Raw genomic sequence first — 17,012 nt, 5'->3', positions numbered from 1 at the left:
GACTAAAAACATGTGTAGAACATACAGTGATCCAAGAGGCAGCTGAATGCAAAAGTTTGAAAATCCATGATCAAATAACTTTTGCAGATTTTTTTTTTAATGAAAAAAATGAACACATCCTCTCCTGACAGCAAACTTAATTTCAATTTCTATTGAAAAGGTGGCCCAACTTTTGCACAGGCCACACTATTTTTTGTCCCCAGTATATGAACAATAACCGTGCTTTAAAATGAGCAGAAGTGTGTTCTCTGTTGAGGGTGTGTTCACTTGTTTTTCACTTGGTAAATCAACAAAATATTTCAATTGACTAGGGGCTCCCATAGGCTGTGGTAATACACTGTGTGTGTGTGTGTGTGTGTGTGTGTGTGTGTACCGAGTGTTTCGCAGCTGGTGTTGCGTGAGCACTGGCCGCTGTCTCTCTCCAGGGATGAAAGCTGCTCGTCCGACTTGCTCAGCTTTCCCATGCTGCTGCAGGGTGAGAGGCGGGGCGAATCCCCACCGTACGACTGGCTGCCGCCAGAAAAGCGTCTGTGGTGGAGGTCCACTTCGTACTCCTGCTGCTGTTACCATAGAGACCACAAACAAGAACCACAATCAATTCTACTTCTTTAAAAATATGGGCCAAAACTAACCATGGGGCGTAATTTACTACACTACAGAGGACAGTGAAGACAGGAATTTAACCTCTTCACCTCCTCGGGACCACCGGTGGGTCCGAAACGCACTTCATCATGTTCTTCATAACGTTCATGTTCCATAAGCTCCATTCAGAAGCTGGGCGTCGTGTGAGGCTGTAGCTCTTCTCTCCAGTCTAATAGACGGTGACGTCATTTTAATCCCTTATAATAAAAGAAGCTGAACTCAGTTTTTCTACTGAAAGTCGACCCGTTTTTCCCCAAATCTGGGCTCTAAACTATAAACAGACGGCGTCTCTTCAGTGATCTGCTCTGGAAACATCACTTTTAGAGAATACAAAGAGCGGCGGAGATTTTTGGCTCTCAGCAGTAAATTGGAAGCGTACAGTGATGTGTGGAGATCATAAAACAAGTTCTGTTCATTTGAGCAGAGCTTTTAAAAACAAATATATCAATAAATAAAATAAAAACGTCCATTTATTTCATGCAGTTACTGAATAATTTGGCTCACGATTTAGTCACGAAAATTCTGACGGACAAACCAAACCATACCCACGAGCATAAGACATTAGGTTTACTGTTTAATGCCAACACAAAGGAGGCATATAGGTCATCACCCCTCCCTCCCCTGGGAAGATCTGATCACCACCTCGTTCATCTCCTGCCTGTGTACAAACCTCTTGTACAGAGGGAACCAGCAGTCAACCGCACAGTAAAGAAATGGTCTGAGGAAACTGAAGAGGCTCTGAAGGACTGTTTTAATACAACGGTGTGGGAAGTGCTGTGTGATCATGAGGAGGAGGACATAGACAGCCTCACGCACTGTGTAACGGACTATGTGAACTTCTGCGTGGAGAACACTGGACCCACCAGGACTGTACGGTGTTTCTCTAACAGCAAGCCGTGGATTAACCCTGACATAAAGGCTCTTCTGAAGGAGAAGAAGAGGGCCTTTAGATTAGGGGATAAGGAGGAGCTGAAAGCGGTGCAGAAGGAGCTGAGGAGGAAGATCCGGGAGGGCAAAGCTAGCTACAGGAGGAAGATGGAGGAACAACTACAGCAGAATAATGTCAGCGGAGTCTGGAAAGGCCTTAAAGCAATCTCTGGCCACAAGAAGTCCGACTCTCAAGCAGTACGGGACCAAAAGTGGGTGAACGATCTCAATCTGTTTTTCAACAGGTTTGATCACTCACCTGCCCCTCCCACTACACAGACATCTCTGCTGAAACCCTCCTGTCTGGCACTTCCAACATGCTGCTCTACCCCCTCTCTCACAACCACCCCCAGCACAACAACTTTCAGCTCACACCCACCCCCCACTGGTTCTGCTGGTTGTCGTAACACCCCGTTCACACATTCCAACACTCAGCACCCCCCCTGCTCCAGTCTGACCTTCACAATGGCCCAGGTGAGAAATGAGCTCAGGAAGATCAAGGCGAGGAAGGCTACAGGGCCGGATGGCGTCAGTGCCAGGCTCCTCAAGTCCTGCGCAGATCAGCTGTGCGGGATAGTGGAGCACATTTTCAACACAAGCCTGAAGCTGGGGAGAGTACCACAACTGTGGAAGACATCTTGTGTGGTGCCATTGCCAAAAACACAGCACCCAAAGGACCTCAGCAGCTACAGGCCTGTGGCACTGACGTCACACCTGATGAAGACACTGGAGAGGCTGGTCCTTAGACAACTCCGCCCTATGGTGAGCTCATCTATGGACCCACTTCAGTTTGCCTACCAGCCTGAATTTCTGAATTCCTTTTCTGAATTTCTACAAACACCATTTCATTTTATAGTAAATGAGTTTGGGCTGGTTTATGTTTATGAACAGACGCCTACAGATCAACATAGTAAAGGAGCTCATCTGTGATCCTGAGTTTAAAGCCAGTTTTTATTCAACTTAAACTTGAAACTAAGTTGTAAATAAATCTGAAACTGAAACTTTGCTTGTGTGTAAAAAGTGATTTCAGAGCCACTCGGTTCTCCCTGATGGAAACTGTTTACCTTCAGTGTTTTGTGCTTCTGATCATTTTAATAGACGTCAGCGTCACTAATTAATGACGTTCTATTAAAAGACTGGTTTACCAAGAGAGACGCTGGAGGACTTTCACCTGAAATGAGTTCATGAAGCCAGTCTGGTTATAAAAATGATATCAGGACATCAGAGCCAGAATTACTCTTTTAGTACTTTTACTTTATACTTAAGTACATTTGAAGGGAAATACTTTAGTACTTTTACTCAAGTGGAGGTCTAAAGGGAGGAACTTCTACTTTTACTATAGTGATATTTTACCTTGGGGGTCTCTACTTTAACTCAAGTACATGGTTTGTGTACTTCGTCCATCACTGCTTCACATGTACCAAATCTAAACTAATGAATCTGATCTAAACCCGTCCTGTGGCTGTGTAGCTCTTCCTGTGGGGTGTAAGCAGACTGCCTACTTTTAGGTGCTCATTTTAACCCTCCATAACTTCAGAACAGTTTAAGCTACAGACATGATACACACATCAGATCATTCAGCAGACTCAGCCCAAACTAGCTGTGACATCAACATCAGTGAGGAACTCGCCCAAAATCCTGATATTATTGCTGTTTTCTGACCTTCATATTCCAACTAAGGGTTAAAACAGTGACATTCACACTTCAGACTCTGCCTCCCCATCCAGAGCGATTTCATCCACATGTGACTGTCCATCAGCGATCAGCCAGCAATCCAGCTCCAAAATCAAACCCCACTCACTACCATTACAACTCTACTTTTACCCTTCATTCTATAAACAAAGGGTAGAAAATACTTATATGATTTACACATCAGAGCACTCAGAGGGACCTGACCTCACTAGCCAGTGAGATAAACCAGCTCCAACACCAAAAAACAGCACAAACTAACAGCCAGATTACTGTAAAACCTGATATTAGCTCTGCTTTAGGATCCACATGGCCACAAAAGGGGTATCTGAAGAGCTTAAATTAAAATTTTTTTTTTTTAAAATCAGACGGTCTAATCTTTTTTATTGGTCTCAGGATCAACATTAATGCTTTTGAGGGTCATAATCATCACGCAGATAAACAATGTTTACATATTTTAGTAATTCAGTGAAGAGAATTCTGCAAACCTAGTTAAATGAACCAGCTGAATTGAAAGACTAGCAGTATCTTTGGCAAAGTTTTTATTTGAGGTGCATGTTAGAAGGAACGATATGAGCTCATGATTGGGTTCTGTACCTGTTTAAGCGCTCCAGGGGGCAGGTTGAGGCCACAGTTGGTCCTGCTCATAGGCGCTACGATGGCAACTCGGGTGGGAGAATGCGCGGACTGGCGCTTCTTTGGAGGCAGAGCGGGTGGGCTGCAGGCAAAACAATCATAATGATGTTTAAACTTTATTAATATGCAACGCCATCAAGTGAATTAATCACCAAATACACACAGCGAGCAAAGTTAGTGAGGGCTGGGGATTTAAATTCACCCACACAAACTAAATCAATACAAAAAACTCCCGATCCTGAAATCGGGAGGGGTTTCTTGGTGTTTCTCAGCTTAGCTGAGTAACCAGGGAGACAAGGGAGCTGACCAATCACAAATTATCATGAGGTTGGGGTTCTGAGGGCAGAGCACTCATTGGTCAATCATGCAAATTCGTCACAATCAGGCTTTGTCCCTGATTGGCAGACATTCCGCAATGTGCACTCGAGATTGAACACACATTGTCCCATAATCACATGCATATTACGGCTCCCCTCCAATCAGGAAGCCCGAGGGGCGGGGCTGTGTGATGTCACAATGCACACAGAGCACCCCGTTGGCTGACGTACGTTTCCATCACCGCCGCCCTCCACTGCCCGGCAACAGGATCGGAGCACAACTGCATCCTGCTCCTGGCCCAGGACAACCAAACGATGACACAGTGCAGAGACAAAGGAGCAGGATGATCAAACGACCGCAGAGCACATAGAAAAAAGGATGAAGACCAGAGAAAAAAAAAATGAAGACAGAAAGACAACATAATGGCAACAGACAAGGTAGAGAGAGAGAGAGAGACAGAGAGAGAGAGAGAGAGAGAGAGAGAGAGAGAGAGAGAGAGAGAGAGAGAGAGAGAGAGAGAGAGAGAGAGAGAGAGAGACAGAGAGAGAGACAGAGAGAGACACAGAGAGACACGGAGAGAGAGAGAGACACAGAGAGAGAGAGAGACACACAGAGAGAGAGACACGGAGAGAGAGAGAGACACAGAGAGAGAGAGAGAGAGAGAGAGAGAGAGAGAGAGAGAGAGAGAGAGAGAGACAGACAGACAGACAGACAGACAGACAGAGAGAGAGAGAGAGAGAGAGAGAGAGAGAGAGAGAGACAGAGAGAGAGAGAGAGAGAGAGAGACAGAGAGAGAGAGAGAGAGAGAGAGAGAGAGAGAGAGAGAGAGAGAGAGAGAGAGAGAGAGAGAGATATACAGATATTCACATACAGTGTGATAAACAGAACTGACAGCAGACCATACATTTCAAAATAAAATCCATGCTCCGCCCACAAATGCATCCCTTCATAGCAACTGTTACCAGGTTGAATAGGCAGTACAGAATGCTGGGGAAAAAAAATCCAACAAATTTCACACCTTGTAATGACAGCGAGCACATGTTCACTATGCGGCCACAGGTTTGTGGACACCTGACCACCACGCCTATATGAGCTTGCTGGACATCCCATTCCAAAATGGGCATAAACACGGAGTTGCCCTCCTTCTTTGCAGCTATATAACAGCCTCCACTCTTCTGGGAATTTCTTTCCATTCAGTCAATAGAGCAATTGAGAGGTCACTGATGTTGGCAAGCATTAACATTACCCTTCAGTGGAACTAAGGGGCCAAAGCTAAACCATGAAAAACAGCCCCAGATGATTATCCCTCCTCCACCAAACTTTGGCACTGTCTGTTCTGTATGTCATACAGCCAGACAGTGATGTGCGATTCGGCACTCCAGAGAACAGGTTTCCACTGCTCCAGAGTCCAGCGGCGGCACTTTACACCATTTTAGTCGACACTTGGCATCGCGCATAGTGATTTCAGGCTTGTGTGGAGCTACTTGTCCACCCATTTAATTAATCTCCCGTCGCCTAGTTCTTGTGCTAATGTTGCTTCCCAAGGAATTTTGGAACTCTGCAGTCACTGATGCAGCAGATGATTCATGACTGCTACACACTACAGCACTCGTCAGCTTCACCATGTATGGTGTGCCACTTTGTAGCTGAGCTATTGTTGCTCCTACACTTTTCCCTTTTACAGTAATGGCACTTACAGTTGTCTGGGGCAGATCTAGCAGGACAGAAATTTCATTAACTCGTGGCAAAGGTGCACCTTGTGACAGAGCCATGTTTACAAGTCACAGTATTCCAGTATTACTTGCTCTACTGCCACACTGGTCTATGGAGACTGCATGGCTGTGTGCCTGATTTTGTACACATGTTAGCAATGGGTGTGGCCAAAACACCTGAATAATTAGGAAAGGTGTCCACATACTTTTGGCCATAACGTGCAGTTACACTACGTCACGTCAGCGTCAAGTCAATACATAAACAGTCCTTAGCAGGCGTGCGCAAAGCTGGTCGTCAAGGGTGTCCAGCACAGTTTGGAGGTTTCCCTGCTCAAACACACCCACTTAACCTGGTAATTAACAGATAAGTGTAATCAGGCGTGTTGGAGCAGGTAAATCACCCAACTGTGCTGGACACCAGCCCTCCAGGATTGGAGTTGAGCACTCCTGGTCCATAGTAACAAAAAAAAAAAAAAAAAAAAAAAAAAAACCAAACATTTGAATTACTCTGTAAAACTTCCAGCAATTTCTGTACAAAACGTTTCACTGTGGGCAACATCCTTCAAAAATTTTAAAACAGACCACGTGGCTCTCATCTCACCACCTCACTGATTAATCCTTACCCATTTCCGTCTAGATTAACCTTGATTTGATGAAAGACGATGAGCTTAACCGCAGTATTTTTATCTGAGCACTGTATCATATAAAAATCAGAGACCACCCTTCACTTAATTTTCAACTGAATATTTTAAAATGGCCAATAAGTGCAAGCTGCTCATTTTTCGGCACCAGGAAAAAAAGACTAAGTATGCTTGAGAGAAATGTACAGAGTTCTGCAAAGCCTGTCCAGCCCAGCAACAGCAACTAAAAACAGCAGGTTTGTGAACAGAGCATTTGGACGACTAGTTCAACTCAGACTCCATTAGATGACTGATTCGGTTTCTATAGAGGAAGAAGGAGTTTCAAACTGCACTCTTCTGCACCCGGATTGCATCCCAGATCGACAAGTGCTAAGTAGCCGTCTCCTCGCTGCAGACGTTCCTCTTTCAAGCGTGTTTCACTACCGCATATCTATCTGCTCTCTTGTGGAGAAAGAAAGACAGAAAGAGGGAGGAAAACAGCACTTCTGCTTCGCAGAGCACAGATAAGAGTAGGAGGCTGTGTTTATGTGGAAGAACCGCAATCACAGTTAAATATGGCTCTCCACGGCTATTATTAAGCTGAGGGGGAGTTTATTACATTGCCTCATCAACTGGAAACTGATATCACTACAGAACAGAGGTGCCCAAACATCGTGGTGCAGCAGCCAAACACGCAGTCTGACGCTTTTAGCTCAGCAGTCCCCACCGTCTGACCGGACGCTGGTAAATTTAGCCCGTTTAACTCATTCTCATCTGACTTTCATGTGAAATTCACTTGAACAGCAGAAATGCGCCATGTTTAACGTTAGCTGTTCATAAATGTTTCCTCCAAGACCTTATCACACCAGGACTGACCATAATCACCTGGCCACAGTGACCACAGCATTATGCTTAAAGCTGGGCTTTTCATAAACAACTGACAGGATGGTGTGGATGGGGGAGAACAGTCTAGAACAATGTGCCTAAGAAGAATAATCTACAGGAGCGTGAACAAGGAAGAAGAGTCAGCGTGAAAGGAGAGAGAGAACATTCCAAAACAGCACGAACAAGGAGAATATCCTAAAGTAGCACCAAGGAGGAAAACATTCCAGACAAGAAAGAATGGGAAGAACATTCTAGAACAGTGTAAATGGGGGAGAGCATTCTAAAATGGTGGGATTGAAGAAGTAGGTCCAATCACAGTGTGAATGGGAAGAACATTCTAGAACAGTGTGCATGAGAAGAATAATGAGTGTGACCAGAGAATGAAGGTTCTAGGTACAGTGTGAAAGGAGGGAGAACATTCCAGAACAGCACGAACAAGGAGAATATTCTAGAATAGCATAAAGGGGGGGAAAATCCTCTACAACAGCACAGAGGAGGAAAGCCTTATAGACAAGAATGAATGGGGAAAACATTCTAGAACAGTGTGTATGGGAGAGAACACTCTAGAATGGTGCGAATTTAGAAGTAGGTCCTATAAGAATGTGAAGAGAGAGAACATTCTAGAATGGTGCGAATTTAGAAGTAGGTCCTATAAGAATGTGAAGAGAGAGAACATTCTAGAACAGTGTGTATGGGGGAGAACATTCTAGAATGGTGGGAATTTAGAAGTAGGTCCTATAAGAATGTGAAGAGAGAGAACATTCTAGAACACTGTGTAAGGGGAAGAACATTCTAGAACAGTGTGCACAAGAAGAATAATCTACAATAATTTACTTTAAATTATCCCCAAGATCTCAATTCACTAAACAAATAAAAGGTCGTTTTTCAAAGTAGTGACCAAATCAAACGTATTCACAGGTCACGTTCCGGTCAGGGCAGCTCTGTTTGGGCAGCTCTGTTAATGACATTACAGTAATGGATATTACTTCCTAGCGTACAGCAGAGCTCTCACTGTCCGCAACACGCTACACTACTGACCCACTAATGTTCTAAACACTGACCACGTTCTAGATCATATCCTACAGACTATGAGCTACTGCGCCGTTTACCTCAGTCTGGAAGCTGCCGATGCGATAGTGAAGGCGTGAGTGAACAAGGCCTCGTTATTTAACACAACCCTAATAATTTAAACACGGCCACCGCGTTTTATTAGGTGGCCTTTCACAATGTGCGCTCGTTTCCTGATGGACACACCAATTATGGTCCAAAACAACCTGGAATAACAAACTCTTCTTAGGCTAATGCACAGTGGCCCCCCGGATATTTGTGCCGCGCTCCAAGACTTTCATTTTCTTTTTGACACAGCATTTTTTCATGTTATCGCTTGAGCAGCTTTCTGCAGGTTTGTATCCAAAACTCTTGACTGTAGCTTTAGAGCAGCATGGCTGGAATTTTCCTCCAGGCTCTCTCCTCACAGACTCCACCACAAGCTTGATGTTTTTTTCTCAAAAATGATCATCATTTAGCTAAACGTTTTACCATGTTCACTAATGGCGTGTCCAAATACTTTTTGGGGTCACCGTATTAAGTTAAAAGGCCTGTGTCCTTCTCCTATAGAGAGATACGACAGCGACGATACACATCCAATGCATTTTAAATGGTTTTGTAGTTGTTTGTTTTGCTAATAGTTTGTCGAACTCCATCTACAGTAGTAGTTTTGTCTTTGCTGGGATTAAAGTGCCAATCACAGCTCTCACATTCTCACCTGTGTTCTGCCAACTTCAGCCCTGGAAGCGGAGGCTTGGGCGGAGCCACTTCCTCCTCGGAAATGTCTGTCAAACTGTCTGTGGGAGTGGCAATGGGCGTGGTCTTGTTCAAGATTTCCTTCTCCCGCTCTGTTAGAGGCATTTCACACTCACTGAGAGAGAGAGAGCGAGCGAGCGAGCGAGCGAGAGAGAGAGAGAGAGAGAGAGAGAGAGAGAGAGAGAGAGAGAAAGAGAAAGAGAGAAAGAGAGAGAAAGAGAGAGAGAAAGAGAAAGAGAGAGAGAGAGAGAGAGAGAGAGAGAGAGAAAGAGAAAGAGAGAGAGACAGAGAGAGAGAGAGATAGAGAAAGAGAGAGAGAGAGAGAGAGAGAGAGAGAGAGAGAGAGAGAGAGAGAGAAAGAGAAAGAGAAAGAGAGAGAGACAGCAGTTTAGTCTACAGTTTCAGTCTACAGCAGTTTAGCCCCACCCATTCAGTCTACAGCAGTTTAGCCCCACCCATTCAGTCTACAGCAGTTTAGCCCCACCCATTCAGTCTACAGCAGTTTAGCCCCACCCATTCAGTCTACAGCAGTTTAGCCCCACCCATTAAGACTACAGCAGTTCAGCCCCACCCATTAAGACTACAGCAGTTTAGCCCCACCCTTTAAGACCTTATGGAAAATAACCATATATAAACAGTTAACCAGCGTCTTCCCTTCTGATAATTTTGTGCTGCACACATTACTGATGTAGAAGGTTATAATAAATAAGTCCTCAAAATAACCACAGTGTTATTTACTGTGTGCTTTGAACATCCCGAACCCACTTCAGATGGGCTTCTGCGGGTGTTCTGATGAATCTAGGTACTCATGTAACCCAACAAGAGTAAAGTATTCTGATTATAATCATGCAGGTTAATCTGAAACACTTACACCAAATCACATCATCAGTTCAGCGCCTTATAATATACAGCAATACACCTAAAGCAATAACACATGCAAACACAGACAAACACACAGAAACTATACCTCTCTGTTTTGGCCACAGGGGGCACTGGCTTGCTGGGAGAAGTTGGAGATGGCTGCTCTTGTTTCTCTATAGTCAGTTTCACCAACTCCTGTCACACACACAGACACACACACACACACGTTAAATGTTTAAAAAAACAAAGTTTCCTTGTGCATCCAGCTCCGCAACCGTCCCTTCCAAACCACTGTGAATAATATAATCCCATACCTAACCACTGAAGGTTGAAGTAAACAAACACAAACACTTCTGAACAGCTTACTTTCACACCATCCAGCACCGCCTTTATCACCGTGGTAACGGTTGTCACAGTGTCCTTGTCGTCAAGGTCGATGCCTTCCAGCATCACCTGGTCAGACCAGCGGATGAGATTAGCCAAACTCTGATACACTCGATTATGACAGGAGGCTATGGCCGAGCTAGGGAGAGAGAGAGAGAGAGAGAGAGAGAGAGAGAGAGAGAGAGAGAGAGAGAGAGAGAGAGAGAGAGAGAGAGAGAGAGAGAATTTGAATTACTTCAGTTGATCCAAATGTTGCTGTAACTCCTAATCTGACCTAAACACGACCTAAACCTCAACTGTAACCAGAAGCACATCACCATATAAACATCAGGGGTCTCATTCATTTCATTTCCAGTCAAAACAGCCATGAGGTTCAACTACTTCAGTTTTCAGGACACATTTTTGTGGACGGAACTGAGGAAAGTTAAAAAAACTAAGTAAAAAAGCAGAAGTTTCCAAAAATTATTACAATCTACAAGGAAAATGGGCCTCCTAACAACCACCTGGAAAACCTGGTAGACCTCAAAACTGCCCCCATCAGATAAACAGCACTTAAAGCTTTCATCTCTGAGAGAGAGGAGAACATCAAGCTGCTTCAGATCTGAAAACATCCACAGATGTTTCTGTCCATCCTTCCACTGTGAGAAGAAGTAAATACTGAAAAATTGATTTTACATTCCGTGGTTGATGCTTCTGTTTGATTTTTTTGCTAAATATGTTTCTGCTTTTTTTTCTGACACTGAAAAAAGAACAACTCGTACTTAATGGCGGTTCTGACTGGAAAGTGGTCTCCAACTTTCTACAAACACAACCACACAAACCACGTCCTCCTACCCGACGTGTACACATACCCTACACACGGCCTCTCCTACCTGTGCTGGATCCTTGCCTCCACCTGCACGAGAGGCAGAATGGCCTCCAGAACTTTGCTGGCGGATCCTGGCAGCATCTGCAGCACTTTGGAATCCACTGCCATTTTGTCCACGATGGTTTTAAAATACCGCAGCGCGCTCACCACCTCCTTCTCCTGCTCCTCCAATCGGCTCACCTTCTGTACAACAACGTGAATATTAAACAGGGTTAAGAGTGAGACTCACTGAGCTCCAGCCCGTGTGGCAGGGAGGCTGCAGCTTAGAAGAAAAGGGGCTGTAGTTCATGTCGAGGTAACTGAGCAGCGAAGACGGAAACCGATTAGAGTGAGTGTAGCTTTGAGACACACTGTATGTGCTGGTCAGATAATGGATGGCCTATCTGGTTAGTCCCATGACCACCAAAAATCAAAACCACACAGTTTTATGTCCGTTTTAACATCTTGGCTGTGAAGGTGTCTCGGGATGTGCTGATGTACTAGTAAATGCTAAAACCTAGAATATAAACAAAAAACACAAACTCACTTCATTCCGCTTTAAGCTTCAGCTCAGCTACAGCTGCTTTTCTCACGTCTCCAGCAGGAAACTTTTCCTCAAAAGTGGACCAGTTTCTTGTAAAACGTCTCTCAGCCTTCGTCGTTGACTGACGAAGAGGCTGAAGTCGCTTCTTGTTCACAAGCTTCTTGTTTGAATTTTCCTGTTCCACCTTAAATGGTGCCTGAGGCGCCAGAATGTGGCTGCAGCACCTTTTAAGGCGGAATGAATTCAAACAAGAAGCTGGCAAACAAGATACTGACTTCATCTTTGTGACTTTTTAGTGTTTGTCAGTTTCTCGTTGCAGATTAAACGTATCAGGAAACCAGCTGGACTGATTATAAACTCAAATAAGTCCATTCGTCTCCAAATTATCGACGTTCGTCTTAAATCTCTCTCTTTGCCGTTTCATAGCTACTAGCTAGGCGAGACTGTTGTCTGTGTTGCTATGGTGACCAGCAGTCTGCACTGATCTTCAGGGCTAAAGGGTGGAGCAGCAGTTTAAGCCCATTTACTGTTAAACTGTGTTGAAGGATCAGCAGAGCTTTATTTTACTGTAAAGTAAAAGTATTTTTACTGTAAATTTTGCTGTAGAGCCGCATGTTGCTGACTCCAGCCTTTGACACAAAATTGACCAACTTTACGTTTATAGTTGTTTATACTATACATATGATCTTCAAGCCAGGCTATGTGTGTTTGTTAGCTCGTGCTAGTAATATGTGGTATATAATAAGCATATAATAGACGTCATTACGTTACTGTCATATCTGTTACATTAGACTGAAAGCCTAAAGCCTTGTTTATATAAAACAAAGTGATGTGTTCGATGTTTTCATGCACCGTTTTCGACCATTTCTGGTTTGTTGATTAATATTCCATCACGAAAATATTAAATATGATTAAAATATTAATATTAAATCATAACTGTTGGTTATGAGTCAAAAGAATTTGCAAAAGATTAGCATCCCCGGTTGGGCTGCGTAGTACGGAGTTAGTTTGTGTGGAATTTGGTTGCTATGTGAGAGCTCAGAGTTAGTCGTGTAGGTGGTCGGGTTGTTCTAGAGTGCAGTGGTCATGCAGAGTTGCCGCTGGTACCCTGTTGACTGGTTTCTCCGTGCTTTTGACGGCCGGCTCCGGCTGGTGCTGCTTGCCCTTCTTGGAAGGCGTGCGCTTGATCTTGGGCGAATGGAACTTATCCATCAGCTTCATGGTGAAGGAGGACAGGTGTGACCTCTGGGAGTCTGCAAATTGTGAGAAAGAGAGGGATTAGAAAAGCAGAAGGAGGAGGACTTTTTCTCCTTTTCTGTTTGCATAATAACAAGACACTTGCAGAGCACGCTGGCACTCTTTCAGCTGATGTAGTGATCGATGGCACACTATAGATTACGCTATTAGATTTTATAGTGTCCTCAAAATTACACTGGAATTCCAGTTTATGAACGAATGACATGCATAACAGTGCCCTTAAACGCAAACATCCAAACGGGGTCCATTTGGGACACAGCCAAACAGTTTAGTATGTAATAGAAGGCCCAATCCCATTTCACCCCTTGCCTCTACCACTTAGCCCTTAGCCCTCTGTTTTGTGTGTTCTCGTCTAGGGGTGGGGTGTCCCGATTCTTGTTGACATACAGGAGTAGAGTGAGGTGTTAGGGCTACATGACCCTCCAAACAGAGGCGTTTCAGACATTCCTAACCGAGTGTTGAGGGGGAAAAAAGAAAAAAAACGGCACAATGGCTGCACAAGCGACCAAGGAAACCCACAAATCTGAGAATTGAGAATGTTAAAAATGACAATAATCACCGTATTATCATAGTTTAATGTCATTTCAGTGTATTATGGTCCCTTTATTCACAACCAGCATTAACAGTCACCAACAGTATGCTAATATCTCACTAGCTGTCTAGCTAAATTTCCCATCCCACCTAAAATAGTCCAGCAGTTCTGACGCCCCTCTTTGAATGTAACTAAAGCCCAGCAGTTCGGTAAACGTGGCCCAAATCTGATTTTGTTTGGCTGTTCACAGAATCCTTTAAACGTGATCTGTATGCGACAGGCTGAACAGATCAGCTCCTAAACCGACCCGCATACGCAGAAGAACAGAGCTTCCTGTGGCTCATCCAGAGGTAAACAATCACGACTGCCAACGAATGCCAGTCGCCCCTCGCTTCACTGACTGACAGCTGGGCTCATCACCCAGAATGTGTTCGAGCTCGCAGCAAAAAGGGCGCGGTCACTTCTTTGGTTCGTGTCCTCGGATTCTTTAAACTTTGCTTTCAGAGTTTCAGCCGTTAGTTGACGCTGCAGCTTCGTTCTCTTGAGGCCGCGTTCGGACATTTCTTTAGAAATCTCTTCAAACGGGATGAGTTTGCAATGAGTCTACAATGATTTTTATACAGAGACATCATGTTTGAGTCTCAGCAGCGTGAAATGATGTCGAATGTTGAGTTGGACTGACGTAGAAGTCTCACGAAATCCGATCTGGCTGGCCAGACTGAGACGCACGGCCGCAGACCGGATACGGATCGGATTTCAGTGCCACATATGAAAGCGTCTCGAATCGAAACTGAAAACGCCAGATTCAGTGTGTTTACCTGTTCACAGAGACACACATCTGCGTCTCATATGAGGAAAAGACTGGATTTGAGTCACTTTTACCTGCTGAGATGTGAGCTGATGAATAGCATTTGTTATCTTGAAGACTTCAGATCAGTGATCATCAACCCTGATCATGGAAATCTACAATCCTGTTGCGTCTGGTTCCAACCACCATCTGCCACACCAGCTGCTGCTACATCACTTCAGAAGTCCCTGATATGCTGGATCAGATGCATCACTGTCAGGAAAGCGGAGAGCAGCATGTTTGATGCAGGTTGGAACTAAACTCTGCAGGATGGTAGATCTCCAGGAAAAAGGACTCTGACCACCGCTTCAGACTGACCCCTTTCTCGTGCCAAAGATGCAGAGTGGCACCACTGTCTCTGCTCTGGTATACGGTAGCCTGTTGTAGGGGAGAAGGTTATTATTTAAATATTTTTTTGAACGTTTTACAAATTCAAATATGAAATTTGACTGAAAAGCCCATCCCTGGTGTGCCCTCTCCAGCAGAATATCTCAAGTACCGCAGACGTACAAGCTCTGCCCACAGAGTGATAAACATCACCACAGACAAGCTCAATCCCACCGGAGACCAACACAAACACACTCAGCTGCTCTGAGGAGCTTTATCATAATTGGAATTTCATGAAGCGCGATTGGGCGATAGAGCTAGTGTCCAACGTGTTAGGGCTGCCAGATTTCAGCCAAACCGGACAGGCTGGGGGAGGGGGTGGTGGTGTCTGAGGGGGTCTTCAGCAAGTAAACAATTAGGTCCATCGCGACTGTGGATCTTTAGCTGACAATTACATGTATAAAAATCATGATTTACAATTTAATCATCCGTTTTTACTTTATTCATTCTTTCACCAATCAGCGCTCAGTAGCAGTAACGCCAACCAATCAGCTCTCAGTAGCAGTAACGCCAACCAATCAGCTCTCAGTAGCAGTAATGCCAACCAATCAGCTCTCAGTAGCAGTAATCTTAACCAATCAGCTCTCAGTAGCAGTAACGCCAACCAATCAGCTCTCAGTAGCAGTAATGCCAACCAATCAGCTCTCAGTAGCAGTAATGCCAACCAATCAGCGCTCAGTAGCAGTAATCTTAACCAATCAGCGCTCAGTAGCAGTAATCTTAACCAATCAGCGCTCAGTAGCAGTAATCTTAACCAATCAGCTCTCAGTAGCAGTAACACCAACCAATCAGCACTCAGTAGCAGTAACACTAACCAATCATCTCTCAGTAGCTGTGATACTTTCTCTGATTTTTAATACAATCTTGTTTTCCCAAAATGAGCAGCTCCTGGTGAACCGGCCAAAAACCAGTCTAACCTTTCATTTTTAGCCATTGAGCTCCAGCCGCACCCATTCATTGAGGACTTGCTCGTGGGCGCCCTCTAGAGTCTGCAGACATTTTTTTAGTATAATGTGCGAAATATGAAGCAGCCAGACTCCCTTTAGACGAGCTCCTGTAGCAGCGCTGCTCTCCGAGCCACACAGGAGACTGGAATGTAGGGGTGTGTGAGATGACTGATAACTCAGCAGGAAACCATGCAGTGTGTGTATTATGGTTTGTGTGTGTGTGTTTTGGTGTGAACGTTGACGGTCATTGTTGCAGTGAGGGGCTCTGCCTTTCCGTCCTGACCGTGCCCAGAAGAATGCTTTACGGATTGGGAAGTCATATTATAACCAAAATGAGCTGGAACCACACCTCACCATGAGAACACACACTTACACACCGCACGTTCACGCTTGACACACCGAGAGACTGACCAGCCGCATTACTGCCCAGGGCCAGTGTTAACGACTGCTCAACTGCCCAGTAAAATCAGTAAAAAGTCAGGACAGCAGTGTCGACGATCTGCTTCACTTGATTCTCCGCTCTAGAGAAACAGTGGTGGTGATAGGAACCAGACGTCCACCTCTAAAAGCTCCTCACAGAGAGTTACTACACGAGACGGTTATGATTCACCGCCTGATGTCTGAGCGCTTGTTTGCTGAGTTTCAGCATAAATCATATGCCGTCTTAATCTGTCAAAATTATAGACAGAGAAGGTCATGAAGGGCAAAACAGTCACCAAAAAAAAAAAAAACTTTCCACTATTTCACCACCATCTTTCCATGTAAGCACACAACAGACAAGTGTAGGTAACACTTGTGGTTTGGGGCAGTAAGTAAAACAGCTATATTTGTGTTGTAGACAGTATGACGTCTGGTTCCTATCACCACCACTGTAAATAAACCTGAATTTTCTTCACCCATTTCATACCAAAAAACTTGCGTTTATTGAAAGATCTCTCTCCATCATCTCTCCTCAGGAGCACTGGACACGCATTTACATTACAAACGCCTCCAACACCAGCTCTTAATAACGGCCAGAACACTCCACTACACGTTCTCGCTATGACTGTCAAAATAATAGTAAACATACTACAAAGGAGCTCCTTAAACATGTGTATAAGTCTATAACAAGTGTATGAGCTCTGCTGCTCGGCGACGCGACTGTAGGGGTGTACGATATAGCAAAAATATCACG

General features: G+C 44.5%; 1 protein-coding gene across 7 annotated transcripts in view; it reads right to left on the bottom strand.

Annotated features, from left to right (window-relative positions):
- Positions 1-17,012, bottom strand: part of rapgef1b (Rap guanine nucleotide exchange factor (GEF) 1b) — a 68,257-nt gene that overhangs the window by 30,689 nt on the left and 20,556 nt on the right. For 3 of the 7 annotated variants that reach the window (XM_017683951.2, XM_017683949.2, XM_017683954.2), the window contains exons 2-9: positions 12,976-13,121; positions 11,350-11,528; positions 10,460-10,616; positions 10,200-10,288; positions 9,195-9,347; positions 4,443-4,505; positions 3,856-3,976; positions 374-560 (exon numbers count right to left, since the gene is read on the bottom strand). In XM_017683951.2, the coding sequence (XP_017539440.1) occupies positions 374-560; positions 3,856-3,976; positions 4,443-4,505; positions 9,195-9,347; positions 10,200-10,288; positions 10,460-10,616; positions 11,350-11,528; positions 12,976-13,121 (1,095 nt within the window). The remainder of the gene's footprint in view (positions 1-373; positions 561-3,855; positions 3,977-4,442; positions 4,506-9,194; positions 9,348-10,199; positions 10,289-10,459; positions 10,617-11,349; positions 11,529-12,975; positions 13,122-17,012) is intronic. The other 4 variants (XM_017683952.2, XM_017683955.2, XM_017683950.2 and 1 more) reach the window with 3 other exon arrangements.

The sequence above is a fragment of the Pygocentrus nattereri genome, chromosome 16 (assembly GCF_015220715.1).
Source record: "Pygocentrus nattereri isolate fPygNat1 chromosome 16, fPygNat1.pri, whole genome shotgun sequence".
Taxonomy (NCBI): domain Eukaryota; kingdom Metazoa; phylum Chordata; class Actinopteri; order Characiformes; family Serrasalmidae; genus Pygocentrus; species Pygocentrus nattereri.
This window is presented reverse-complemented; position numbering and strand designations above follow the sequence as displayed.